Below are 14062 nucleotides of genomic sequence, written 5' to 3'. Positions count from 1 at the left end.
GAGCCCAGGAGTTTGAGACCAGCCTGGGAAACATGGCGAAACCCCCCATCTCTACAAAAAATACAAAAATTAGCCAGGCATTGGTAGCATGTGCCTGTAGTTCCAGCTACCTTGGGAGGCTGAGGTGGGAGGATTGCCTGAGCCAAGGAGGTTGAAGCTGCAGTGAACTATGATTGTACCACTGCCGTCCATCCTGGGTGACAGAGCAACACCCTGTCTCAAAAAAAAACAGGCCAGGGGTCGTGTCTTATGCCTGTAATCCCTGCACTTTGGGAGGCCGAGGCAGGTAGACAACCTGAGGTCAGGAGTTTGAGACCAGCCTGGCCAACATGGCAAAACCCCTTCTCTACTAAAAATACAAAAATTAGCCCAGCTAAGTTAAAAGCATAAAAAGGCTACAAAGAGGCCAGGCATCGTGGCTCACGCCTGTAATCCCAGCACTTTGGGAGGCCGAGGCGGGCAGATCACTTGAGGTCAGGCGTTTGAGACCAGCCTGGCCAATATGGTGAAACCCTGTCTCTACTAAAAATACAAAAATTAGCTGGATATTGGGGGAGGGGGTGCACACCTGTAATCCCAGCTACTCGGGAGGCTGAGGCAGGAGAATTAATTGGTTGAACCCGAGAGGCTGAGATTGTGCCACTGTACTCCAGCCCAAGTGACAGCAAGATTCCACCTCAAAAAAAAAAGACTGCAAAGAACTAGTTATTCTGATAACCCCTTAAAGGCCTACTGTGTACCAAGTTACTGGAATATAATGATGATCGAAAATCCTTCAATTAAATAAACAGTACCACTTAGGCTGAAGTGAAAAATCTGAACTTGAACAGTAGTTAAAATAGTACAGTTATTCCTTACAATCCATGGGAGATTGGTTCCAGGACTCAACCTCCTGCCCATGGATGTGTGAGTCCCTGATAGAAGATGGTGTAGTATCTGCATACAAGCTATGCGCATCCTGGATGACTTGTAATACCTACTGCAATACCCTGTGCAGATGGTGGTCATGCTGTATTGTTTAGAGAATCGACAGGAATCTGTACATGTTCAGTCCTGGTTGGTTAAATCTGCAGATGCAGAGCTCATGGAGGGGGCTGGATGTGTACGGCACACACTCATAGGTTTTCTTTAAGTAGCCTTGCTGTGCTTCTGTTAGGAAGTTTTATTTGTACGTTTTTGGGAAGAACCTGGTATGGGGAAGTCACGTCTAAATTGTTAACACCAGATTTGTCTCATGCTGTTTAATCCTGCTTTGTAATGAGCTCAAGCATGGGTGCTTGACCAGGTGAGTGTTTTTTTTTTTTTTTTGAGACGGAGTCTTGCACTGTCGCCCAGGCTGGAGTGCAGTGGCGCGATCTCGGCTCACTGCAACCTCTGCCTCCCAGGTTGACGCGATTCTGCTGCCTCAGCCTCCCGAGTAGCTGGGATTACAGATGCGCGGTACCATGCCTGGCTAATTTTTTGTATTTTTAGCAGAGGGGTTTCACTGTGTTGGCCAGGCTGGCCTTGAACCCCTGACCTCAGGTGATCTACCCGCCTCGGCCTCCCAAAGTGCTGGGATTACAAGTGTGAGCCACCAAGCCTGGCCTTTTTTTGAGATCAATTAATTTATGGCAGGCTGGGCGCGGTGGCTTACACCTGTAATCCCAGCACTGGGAGGCCGAGGCGGGTGGATCACCTGAGGTCAGGAGTTCAAGACCAGCCTGGCCAACATAGTGAAACCCCATCTCTGGTAAAAATACAAAAAATTAGCCGAGCATGGTACTGCGCATCTGTAATCCCAGCTACTCGGGAGGCTGAGGCAGCAGAATCGCGTCAACCCGGGAGGCAGAGGTTGCAGTGAGTCGTGATCGTGCCATTGCACTACAGCCTGGGCGACAGAGCAAGACTCCCTCTCAAAAGTAAAAAAAAATTTATGGCAGCACAGAAAAGGGACAATTAGCCACCAGTTAGTGATCTGGTGGCTAATTGGAACTGCCTGAGCAGTGAGTGGGTCGTCTTTTCCAAGTTGCTTCACCTTTGATTGAACAAAATATGTGGACTGTCTGCAGGGGACCAAGGCCCCAAGACTGCATCCCTTAGACATGGGGCCACCACTCTGTGGAATGGACGCAGCTGATGACACAAAGCATGGTTGCCAGGAAACCCTCAAGTCTTTCTGTCCTTATGTGGCCCCGCCAAGAGTGAGTGAATCCTGGCCTTTCCAGGTTAAGGGGATGGATGGAGTCTAGTTGGATCTTGGGAGGCCTCCTCAGCCCCTGTTGCCAAGGCTCCCGTTGTGATCCTTGTGGTGGCCTTGGTTGCCCGCGGTGGCTTGCAGCGAGGCGTGTTGTTACGTGGAATCTTCAGGGCACGCGGGGGCCCCCACGTTTCAAACGTCCGCCGGCGCGGGGACTGGGAGTCCAGGGCTCCAGCTCGGGGACCCGAGGCCAGCGACAGACAGCGGAGGGGTGGCCATCGCAGACCCCGCCGGGGAGCGGAGGCGCAGATTCCCTGGAGGCGGGAGCTGTGTCCAGTGACTCGCCCGGCGCGGCCGGACCCGGGGCAGGGGCGCCCCGAGGACCTCGCAGGGTCCCCGAAAGGCCCCAAGGCGCGGCGCGCAGTGAGCGGGAAGTGGTTGGCCGGCGCCCCACGGCGGCGCACAGCTCCTGACAGCCACGATGCCCCCCGCGACCACGGTCTCCCTGCGGGAGCTGGCGGACCTCTCCATCGGCACCCCAGAGGTGGGCGCCGTCAACTTCACGGCCCTGCACACGCTCATCGTGGCCATGCTCAAGAACCTCGACCTCCAAAATACCCGGATCGACTTCCAGGCCTCGTCGCCCGAGCCCAGCCGCTCGCTGCAGTCCGTCCGGAGCTCGCTCAGCATCCCACACCTGCCCGCGTCCAAGGAGGTGCCCAAGGGGGCGCCCCGGGAGAAGCGCAGGGGCGTGGGCCGGGCGCCTTCGTCAGCGCTGGAGAGCCAAGTGAAGGACCTGGGCGGCCAGGTGGAGGACCTAAGCAAGCAGCTCAAGCGCGTGGACGGCCAGGTGCAGGGCATCGCCACGCACGTGCAGCACTTCTCCCAGGCCAGCGGGCTCGACCTGGCCGCGCTAGAGTGGCCGGAGGAGCAGGAGGTGGGCGTGCGGGCGCTCTATAGGGTGCGGACTGGGAGTATCATGAAGGACGCCGCCGAGGAGCTCAGCTTTGCCAGGGTGAGCGCGCACACGGAGGCACGCGCAGGCCGTCTGCACCCTCCAGGCCTAGCCGAGTCCCCACCACCCTGGAGGGGCGAGCGGTGGTGGGGACAGAGGGGATGGGGACCGAGGAGGTGCCAGACCTCAGTGCGACTGGCTAGATAGAGTGGCCCATGCTCTATCTTGCAGTCCACGGGGCTGCAAGACGTGAAAATCCTAAAAGAACGCCACCAAAAGGCCCAGGGCCTCCCCGAGCTGGAGGGCCTGGGGACCCCACCTCCCGAGCGTAGTGGCCCCATCCCACCCACCTCCTTCCTAGCCCCTGTTTACCGGAGAGGTTCGCCCACCACTTATCAGACATCCAGGAACCCAGAGCTGGCTCAGAGTGGGGCCGGCAACTTCTCAGTAGATTCTTAGAGTGAATTCCCTTTTTAAAAAGAATAAAGACATAAAGAGATAGGTGTTGAGGACAAAGGCTCCCAGAGAAGGGGAGTCAGGATGGAGAGTTGGACCTCAGCTCCCTGTGGCCATGACACAAGCCACAGCAGGCAGGGGACAGTTTCACTTGGACTTTTGTTTTTTTTTTTTGAGACGGAGTCTCACTCTGTCACCCAGGCTGAAGTGCAGTGGTGCAGTCTCGGCTCACTGCAACCTCCGCCTCCCGGACTCAAGCGATTCTTCTGCCTCAGCCTCCCGAGTAGCTGGGATTATAGGCACGTGCCACCACGCTTGGCTAATTTTTGTATTTTTAGTAGAGAAGGAGTTTCACCACGTTGGCCAGGCTGGTCTCAAACTCCTGACCTCAAGTGATCTGCCCGCCTCGGCCTCCCAAATTGCTGGGATTACAGACATGAGCCACTGAGCCCTGCCTTCAACTGGACTTTTGTTTTCTTGGAAGGACAAGTGCATATAATCATTGAGCATAAGTATTGTCCAGTGAACAGCAGGAAGCAACGCAGGTCAGCGCCGGGAGGTAATAGAGACGTGCACGTCTCACAGCCACGTTAGGTTCGTTCTGAAAGAAAAAGTAGAAGCAACTAGGAAGGCAGCTGGACGGGGAGGCCAAGAGGAGGGACAGGAGGGGAAAAAGAGGCCGGGAAGAGGCAGGAAGAAGAGGCCAAGCCCCAGCAGGGGAGCCCTGGCCGCTTATGCCCTCCTGCCATATCACCCCAGGTCTCGAGACCCCAGCACCAACTCACTTTTGCTCTGGGAAGCATGTCTGCTTTCCTTTTCAAACTTTAAAGTGTGGTGGGGTTTTTTTTTTTTTGAGACACAGTCGCACTCTGTCACCCAGGCTGGAGTGCAGTGGCGCATTGTCGGCTCACTGCAACTCCATCTCCTGGGTTCAAGGAATTCTCCTGCCTCAGCTTCCCGAGTAGCTAGGATTATAGGTACACACCACCACGCCCAGCTAACTTTTGTACTTTTAGTAGAGATGGGGTTTTGCCATGTTGGCCAGGCTGGTCTCGAACTCCTGACCTAAAGTGATCCTCCTGCCTCGGCTTCCCAAAGTGTTGGGATTACAGGCAAGAGCCACTGCACCTTGTCTTTTGTTTTAATTTTTACCTAATCTTAGATTCTAGAAATTTGCAAAAGTTATAAAGAGTAACTTGTTTTATTTTTATTAATATATTTTTTCTTAATCCCAAATATGATAGTAAGCACCTTATGTTGTAGCGATTTGCTTTGGTTCTTTTGAGGTGCTTTTCTCTTTAGATAGCACAGATGTTCAGCTACTGTTGAGGTACCTGGCACCCTTCCTTCCTTGTAAGGCAAGGTGGGCCTTATCCTACAGGCTTTCTCACAAGTGGGTTGGAGCAAACTGAATCCCAGGACCAGAGGGTCCCATCCCTGCAGCAGCATTTACTTCTGCCATGCCACCAGCCACGTCCCCCACTGCATCTCACTTCCCTTCCCACACTTGTCTGGGAAGAGACCCAGGAGCCTGGGCTGACCGGCCAGGTAAAAACCAGGTAGACAGCACGGGCTCCTGCCTATAATCTCAGCACTGTGGGATGCCGAGGCTGGAGGATTGCTTGGACCCGGGAGTTTGAGACCAGCCTGGGCAACATGGCAAGATCTTATCTCTACAAAAAAATGTTTAAGATTAGCTGGATGTGGTGGTGCGTACCTGAAGTCCCAGCTACTCAGGAGGCTGAGGTGGGAGGATCGCTTGAGCCTGACAAGTTGAGGCTGCAGTGAGCTGTGGTGGCGCCACTGCACTGCAGCTTAGGTGACAGAGCAAGACCCTGTCTCAAAAAAAAATAAACAAACAAAGGAAACCAAAAAACCCAAGTAGAAGAAGAAACCCTCCCTTTCCATAAGAGCCACACAAATTCCCCCTTTCCTTGTCTCCTGGCACTGAGTCAGTGTGTGAATATGCGAGTATGCATGTGTGTGTCTGAGTGTGAGAGTGTGTGTGCGCATCTGTGTGTGTGTGCATGTGAGTGTGCGTGTGTAGGGGCCACTGTCATTCTCCTTTCCTGAACTCTTCTTCCAGGTACTTTCACAGCGGGTTGATGAACTAGAGAAGCTATTCAAAGATCGGGAGCAATTCCTGGTAATACCAGCCAGTTCCATGGGAAAGGGCTTTCCAGGGGGCTGGCCCTCTCTCAGTGTGGCCCTCTCTCCAGGGCTTGTCCATCCAGGGCAGGCAGTGTGTGCCCTCTGCCTCTCAAGTCTCTGCCCCTGGGTTGGAGGGAAATCTGTCCCATCCCTGCCCAGCACTCTACTGGGTGCTCACATGGGACAGAGAACTGGCTGCTCAGCCTTCGCTGGTCACTTCAAGGGTGATGAATTCTCCCTGGGGCTGGGGCTGGGGCTGTGAAGGACCCACCCAGATCCTGTTAGACCAAGTCTGTTCCTAAAGCTGCTTGGGATTAATCAAGGGGTGTATGCGTGTGTCTTGTCTGTCACTGTCAGGAACTAGTCAGCCGGAAGCTGAGTTTGGTTCCTGGTGCAGAAGAAGTCACCATGGTCACCTGGGAAGAGCTGGAGCAGGCGATTACGGACGGCTGGAGAGCCTCACAAGCGGTGAACCAGTGGGGGCCTGGGCCGTGGTCTTGGGTGGGGCTCCCCAGAACCTCTCGCTTTGTACAGCTGCACAGGATTCTGTTCTATGGATGTTCATAGTTCTCAAGTTTCATTGATATGGGTGTTTTAAATGGTTTTTCCAATCTTAAGAACAAGGTGACATTCACGTGTGAATAACATGCATCCCTAGAAAGGGATGTGTGTCAGTGATTTGGCCATTGGCAAATTGCTTTCCATGGCTGCTGTTCCAGTGTAGAACCCCACCATCAATGGGAGAGAGAGCTTGTTCCCTGACGTCCCCTCAGCGCTGTATGTTGGCACCCAATTTTTTGAGCTTTGCCAACCCACTGGATCAACAGAAAAATCGTACCTGAGTGTAGTTTTTATTTGCTTTTATAGCTTTTCAAACTTTCTTTACAGTCTGTCCTGAAATGCAGGGATCTTTCCTTATTAGTGGACCATGGTGACAGACCCTGGAAATAAAACCTCTGTAGGGGACCCTTTGCTGGTGGTGACTTTTTTTTTTTTTTTTTGAGACAGAGTTTTGCTCTATTACCCAGGCTGGAGTGCAGTGGCACAATCTCGGCTCACTGCAAGCTCCGCCTCCCACGTTCACGCCATTCTCCTGCCTCAGCCTCCAGAGTAGCTGGGACTACAGGCACCCGCCACCACGCCCAGCTAATTTCTTTTTGTGTTTTTAGTAGAGACGGGGTTTCACAGTGTTACCCAGGAAGGTCTTGATCTCCTCACCTCGTGATCTGCCTGCCTCGGCCTCCCAAAGTGCTGGGATTACAGGCGTGAGCCACCGTGCCCGGCCGCTGGTGGCGACTTTTGCACACAGGCATGCATGTGTCTGTCTTGAGACAGTGTACAGATGACCAAATTGTTTTCCGATCCCCGACCTAACTTCACCTGAATAAAATCAAGCTGGATATGTTCAAATGGCCCTCAAAGATGAGGCTTAACTTCTCTTTTGGTCTTGACATCCCTCCCGCTGGCTTTGGGCAAGTGGGTTATCAAAACAATCAAGCCAACTTTGAGGGACATTTAAAAATGTAGATGGAAGCAGGGTGAAGAGTAAAGCTTTTGGCACCACCAAGTGGCCATCTTGGGGAGCGCCAAATACCTGGGTACAAAAGACAACCTGGGATCTCCAGGACCGTTTTCTGATTTCAGGGCTCATCCTCAGAGGAAAGTGGCATCAGAAAGATGTTGCAAGAGGGGCCGGGCGCGGTGGCTCCAGCCTGTAATCCCAGCACTTTGGGAAGTCGAGGGGGGTGGATCACTTGCGTCCAGGAGTTCGAGCCCAGCCTGGACAACATGATGAAACCCTGTCCCTACCAAAAATACAAAAATTAGGTGGATGTGGTGGTGCACACCTGTAATCGCAGTTACTCAGGAGACTGAGGCAGGAGAATCGCTTGAACTCGGGAGGCAGAGGTTGCAGTGAGCTGAGATCTCAGCACTGCACTCCAGCCTGTGCAACAGAGCAAGAACTCCATCTCAAAAAAAACCAAAAGTAGGTAAACTGGAAAGACTAACCAGTCAGTCATGCAGTGCCTCGGGAGGAAAAAGGGGACAGTATGTGCTTCCTGTGGCTGTTCCAACAAATGACCAGAGACCGATCTGTGTGGCTTAAAACCACACAGATCTGTTATCTTACAGTTTGGGAGGACACAAGGCCAGTACCAGTTTCACTGGGCAGAAGTCAAGGTGTTGGCAGGGCTGGTTTCCTCTGGCAGCTCTGCGGGGAGAATCCATTTCCTGGTCATTTTCAGCTTGTAAGTGTGGCCGGCAGCCCCTGGTTCTGGCCACATCAGCTTCAGCCTCCTTCTTGTAAGGACCTTTGTGACTTCATCACTGCATCCACCCGGATAATCCGGGATACTCCCTCCGTCTCAAGATCCTTAACTGTACCTGCAAAGTCCCTTTTGCCACGTAAGGTAATGCTCCCAGGTTCAGGGGATGGGGACATGGATATCTTTGGGAGTTTATATTCAGCACACCATAGTGACTAAAACTAAAATAATAGTTTTTCAGAACAAACATCTTGAAGTCCTAGACAAATGGACATGACAGCTACAGAGGTGGGGGTGGGGGTGGGGGTGGGGGTGGGGGGAACGGGGTCCTAGAAAGGTCGGTACGGTTTTCATTAAGGGCATCAGATGAGACCCCTGTCATTTCTGAGGATGATAGGAATTAGAAATAATGAGTGCCGGCTGGCATGGTGGCTCACACCTGGAATCCCAGCACTTTGGGAGGCTGAGGTGGGGGGATCACCTGAGGTCAGGAGTTGGAGACCAGCCTGGCCAACATGATGAAACGCCATCTCTACTAAAAATACAAAAATTAGCCGGGTGTGGTGGCACAAGCCCGTAATCCCAAGTACTCGGGAGGCTGAGGCAGGAAAATCATTTGAACCCGAGAGACGAAGTTACGGTGAGCTAAGATCGTGCCACTGCACTCCAGCCTGGTTGACAGAGTGAGACTCTGTCTCACAAAAAAAAAAAAAATAGCCAGGTGTGGTGGCAGGAGCCTGTAATCCCAGCTACTTGGGAGACTGAGGCAGGAGAATCTATAGAACCTGGGAGGCAGAGGTTGCAGTGAGCCGAGATTGCACCACTGCACTCCAACCTGGGTGACAGAGTGAGACCCTGTCTCAAAAAAAAATATATATATATATAAAAAACACCACCAACTCTAAGATACATCCTGATTTCAGAGATGTTAAAATGTATGTGTGGGTGTGGGGGCAGGATGTCCATCTTAGAATCAGTGAATGTATTTTGAGTCCCAAATGGACTTCATTTTTTTTGAGACAGAGTCTTGCTCTGTCGTCACCCAGGCTGGAGTGCAGTGGTGTGATCTTGGCTCACTGCAACCTTCCCCTCCAGGTCTCAAGCAATCCTCCTGCCTCAGCCTCCCTGGTAGTTGGGACTATAGGCGTGTACCACCGTACCTAGCTAATATTTTTTTTTTTAGTAGAGACAGGGTGTTGTCATGTTGCCCAGGCTGCATCCAGAGCTCAAGTGATCCACCCGCCTCGACCTCCCAAAGGGCTGGGATTACAGGCGTGAGCTACCGCCCTGGCCTATCATATACTTTTGTTCAAGATTTTGGCTCGTTTGTTGTAATGTTGGGGCATGTTAAAGAAAAAAAATATATTTTTGAGACAGTCTTGCTCTGCTGCCCAGGCTGGAGTGCAGTGGTACCATAAGGGCTTACTGCAACCTCAACCTCCTGGACTCAAGTGATCCTCTCACCTCAGCCTCCACAGTACCTGGGACTACAGGTGCATGCCACCACACCGGGCTAATATTTTGTATTTTTGAGACAGAGTCTTGCTCTGTTGCCCAGGCTGGAGTGCAGTGGCGTGATCTTGGCTCACTGCAACCTCCACCTCCCGAGCTCAAGCGATTCTCCTGCCTCAGCCTCCCTAGTAGCTGGGATTACAGGTGCCCACCACCACGCCCAGCTAATTTTTTTGTATTTTTTGGTAAAGATGGGGTTTCACCATGTTGGCTAGGCTGGTCTTGAACTCCTGACCTCGGGTGATCCACCCGCCTTGGCCTCCCAAAGTGCTGGGATTACAGGCGTGAGCCACCATGCCCGGTCATATTTTGTATTTTGTAGAGAGGTTTTTGCCATGTTGCCCAGGCTGGTCTCAAACTCCTGGCCTCGAGCAGTCTGCCAGCCTTGGCCTCCCATAGTGCTTGGATTGAGCCACTGCACCCAGTCTCAATCCTGGCTCTCTACTCATGATGCAGGCATACCGCACAATTTCCATAAAGTCACCACTGTCTGCCAAAACCCATAATGGACATTAATACCCAGTTTCAAAATCCTTATTTTACGTTTATGCTAAAGGACTCTACCAACCATGCAGGCAGGTCAAATTGGTCTCAGGTCAAATTGGTCTCAGGTGTGTTGTATGTGCTTACCTGGGGCTAGTGGCACTCCCCCACTGCTTTCATCCTGGTCTGTGCGAGGGCTGAACTGGCCATTACCAGAGCTTGTTCTCTTGCTTCTCAACAATCTTTTAATATTTATATTTATCTTTATTTGCTTTTGGAGTTGTTCATAATTATGAGCAATAATCAAACACAGATGCTTTCTTACCTCTGGAGAAGTAAAAATGTTTAAAGGTGTTTATGCTTATGTGTAAGTCTCACAGTGTCTGCCGCCATCACCCTGAGAAGATGTACTGCTCAGTAAAAACAGTATGATAGTGGCATGTGCAAAAAAGGTTTGGCTTGGCCGGGTGCAGTGGCTCACACCTGTAATTCCAGCACTTTGGGAGGCCGAGACAGGCGGATCACAAAGTCAAGAGATCGAGATCATCCTGACCAACATGGTGAAACCCTGTCTCTACTAAAAATACAAAAAATTAGCTGGGTGTGGTGGTGTGTGCCTGTAGTCCCAGCTACTCAGGAGGCTGAGGCAGGAAACTTGCTTGAAACCACCGGAAGGTGGAGGTTGCAGTGAGCTGAGATCGATCGTATCACTGCACTCCAGCCTGGGCAACAAGAGCGAAACTCCGTCTCAAAAAAAAAAAAAAAGGTTTGGCTTAAAAAAAGTGAAAGTGGAGGCCACTTTCTTCTAGTCCATTCCTTTTGTGTTCAGGGTCCTCTTGCAATATCGTTTAGTTTTGTTTTTTGAGACAGTCTTGCTTTGTCGCCCATGCTGGAGTGCAGTGGCGCAATCTTGGCTCACTGCAACGTTCACCTCCTGGGTTCAAATGATTCTCCTGCCTCAGTCTCCCGAGTAGCTGAGATTACAGGCGCCCACCATCACGCCCGGCTAATTTTTGTATTTTTAGTAGGGACAGGGTTTCACCATGTTGTCCAGGCTGGGCTCGAACTTCTGACCTCAGGTGATCCGCCCGCCTCGGCTTCCCAAAGTGCTGGGATTACAGGCTGGAGCCACCGCGCCCGGCCCCTCTTGCAACATCTTTCTGATGCCACTTTCCTCTGAGGATGAGCCCTGAAATCAGGAAACGGTCCTGGAGATCCCAGGTTGTCTTTTGTACCCAGATATTTGGCGCTCCCCAAAATGGCCACTTGGTGGCGCCAAAAGCTTTACTCTTCACCCTGCTTCCGTCTACGTTTTTAAATGGCCCTTAAAGTTGGCTTGATTGTTTTTGATAACCCACTTGCCCAAAGCCAGCGGGAGGGATGTCAAGACCAAAAGGGAAGTTAAGCCTCATCTTTGAGGGCCATTTGAACATATCCAGCTTGATTTTATTCAGGTGAAGGTAGGTTGGCGATCGGAAAACAATTTGGTCGTCTGTACACTGTCTCAAGACAGACACATGCATGCCTGTGTGCAAAAGTCGCCACCAGCAGAGGGCGCCCTACACAGGTTTTATTTCCAGGGTCTGTCACCATGGCCCACTAATAAGGAAAGATCCCTGCATTTCAGGACAGACTGTAAAGAAAGTTTGAAAAGCTACAAAAGCAAATAAAAACCACACTCAGGGCCGGGCGCGGTGGCTCACACCTAAAATTCCAGCACTTTGGGAAGCCGAGGCAGACGGATCACTTGAGGTCGGGAATTTGAGACCAGCCTGACCAATATGGTGAAGCCCCATCTCTACTAAAAATATAAAAATTCGCCTGGCGTGGTGGCATGCGCCTGTAATCCCAGCTACTTTGGAGGCTGAGGCAGGAGAATCGCTTGAACCCGGGAGGCAGAGGTTGCAGTGAGCCGAGATCGCGCCACCGAACTCCAGCCTGGGCGACAGAGCGAGACTCTGTCTTAAAAAAAAGACAAAGAGGTCAGGCATGGTTGCTCACGCCTTTAATTCCAGTACTTAAAGTCAAGGCGGGAGAAGTGCTTGAGGCCAGGAGTTTGAGACCAGCCTGGGCAACATATTGAGACCCCATCTCTACAAAAAGTTTTTAAAAGGCTGGTCACGTGGCCGGGGGCAGTGGCTCACGCCTGTAATCCCAGCACTTTGGGAGGCCGAGGCGGGCAGATCACGAGGTCAGGAGATCAAGACCATCCTGGCTAACACGGTGAAACCCCGTCTCTACTAAAAACACAAAAAAATTAGCCGGGCGTGGTGGTGGGTGCCTGTAGTCCCAGCTACTCAGGATGCTGAGGCAGGAGAATGGCGCCGGGAGGCGGAGCTTGCAGTGAGCTGAGATTGTGCCACTGCACTCCAGCCTGGGTGACAGAGTGAGACTCCGTCTAAAAAAAAAAAAAAAAAAAAAAAAAAAAAAAAAAAAAATTAGCCAGAAGGCCAGGCAGCGTGGCTCATGCCTGTAATTCCAGCACTTTGGGAGGCTGAGGTGGATGGATCACCTGAAGTCAGGAGTTCAAGACCAACCTGGCCTACATGGTGAAACCCCATCTTTACTGAAAAATTCAAAAAATTAGCCGGGCATGGTGGTGCATGCCTGTGATCCCATCTACTCAGGAGGCTGAGGCACTTGAAACTTGGAGGTGGAGGTTTCAGTGAGCTGAGATTGTGCCACTGCACTCCAGCCTGGGTGACAGAGCAAGACTCTGTCTCAAAAAAAAAAAAAAGTGAGACTCCTAAGTAGTCCTGGCTACTTGGGAGGCTGAAGGGGGAGGATTGCTTGAGCCCAGGAGTTAAAGGTTGCAGTGAGCTGTGATCATGCCACTGCACTCCAGATTGAGTGACAGAGCAAGACCCTGTCTCTAAAGTGTGTGCTTGTGTGTGTGTAGCCATAATAATTGTTTTAATATCCATCTCTGCTAATTCTAACACATACGCCAGTGTTGAGTTGGTCTCAATTGGTTGAGTTATCTCCTCATTATGGGTCATGTCTTCCTGCCTCTTTGTATGCCTGGCAATCTTTGATCGGGTGCCAGCCATTGTGACTTTTCCTGCATTGGATGGTACATATTTTTGTATTTTTTTTTTCTTTTGAGGTGGAGTCTTGCTGTGTCACCCAGGCTGGAGTACAGTGGCACAATCTCTGCTCACTGCAACCTCCACCTCCTGGGTTCAAGCGATTCTCCTGCCTCAGCCTCCTGAGTAGCTGGGATTACAGGTGTGTGCCACCATGCCTGGCTAATTTTTGTATTTCTAGTAGAGACGGGGTTTCACCATGTTGGCCAGGCTGGTCCCGAACTCCTGCACTCAGGTGATCCGCCCGCATTGGCCTCCCAAAGTGTTGGGATTACAGGTGTGGGACACCACACCCGACCATATTTTTGTATTCTTATACATTTTATTGAGCCTGTTTCCCCCAGGACACAGCTACTTAAAAACAGTTTGATTGCTTCAGGCGTTGTTTTTATGATTTTATGATTTGTTAGGTGGGTCCATAGGTGTGTTCAGTCTAGGGCTGATTATTCTCCACTTCTGAGGCAACACTTTTCTGAGTACACTCTGCTCTGTGCTACTTGAATGATGAGTTTTTCCAAACTGGTTGATAAGAACAGGCACCATTTCCAGCCCCATGGCAGGCAGGGCACTGCTTCTTCAAGCCCTGCAGGTGGTTCTTTCCCCAATCTTGGGACGTCTCCCCACATGCAGGTACTCATCAAATGTGTGCTCATCACTTGGAGGGGATCCTCCACAGACCTCTGGAGTGGGAGTGGGCTTTCTGTCATCTCCCTTCTTTCTGGTTAATTTTTTTTTTTTTTTTTTTTTTTTTTTGAGACAGAGCCATGCTCTGTCGCCCAGGCTGGAGTGCAGTGGTGCGATCTCAGCTCACTGCAACCTCCGCCTCCTGGGTTCAAGTGATTCTCCTGCCTCAGCCTCCCAAGTAGCTGTGACTACAAGCATGTGCCACCGTGCCTGGCTAGTTTTTGTATTTTTAGTAGAGATGGGGTTTTGCCTTGTTGGCCAGGCTGGTCTCAAACTGCTAACCTCAGGT

General features: G+C 51.4%; 1 protein-coding gene across 5 annotated transcripts in view; it reads left to right on the top strand.

The window, feature by feature from the left end:
* The first annotated feature begins 2205 nt into the window (after positions 1 to 2205).
* Positions 2206 to 14062, top strand: part of QRICH2 (glutamine rich 2) — a 33822-nt gene continuing 21965 nt past the window's right edge. For 2 of the 5 annotated variants that reach the window (XM_054456122.2, XM_063655888.1), the window contains exons 1-3: positions 2400 to 3194; positions 5677 to 5736; positions 6099 to 6209. In XM_054456122.2, coding sequence (XP_054312097.1) covers positions 2661 to 3194; positions 5677 to 5736; positions 6099 to 6209 — 705 coding nt within the window. In that variant the 5' untranslated portion in view covers positions 2400 to 2660. Of the gene's footprint in view, positions 3195 to 5676; positions 5737 to 5977; positions 6210 to 8128; positions 8153 to 14062 lie in introns of those variants that run through there. The other 3 variants (XM_054456121.2, XM_054456126.2, XM_054456123.2) reach the window with 3 other exon arrangements.

The sequence above is a fragment of the Pongo pygmaeus genome, chromosome 19, assembly GCF_028885625.2.
Source record: "Pongo pygmaeus isolate AG05252 chromosome 19, NHGRI_mPonPyg2-v2.0_pri, whole genome shotgun sequence".
NCBI classification, from domain to species: Eukaryota; Metazoa; Chordata; class Mammalia; order Primates; family Hominidae; genus Pongo; species Pongo pygmaeus.
This window is presented reverse-complemented; position numbering and strand designations above follow the sequence as displayed.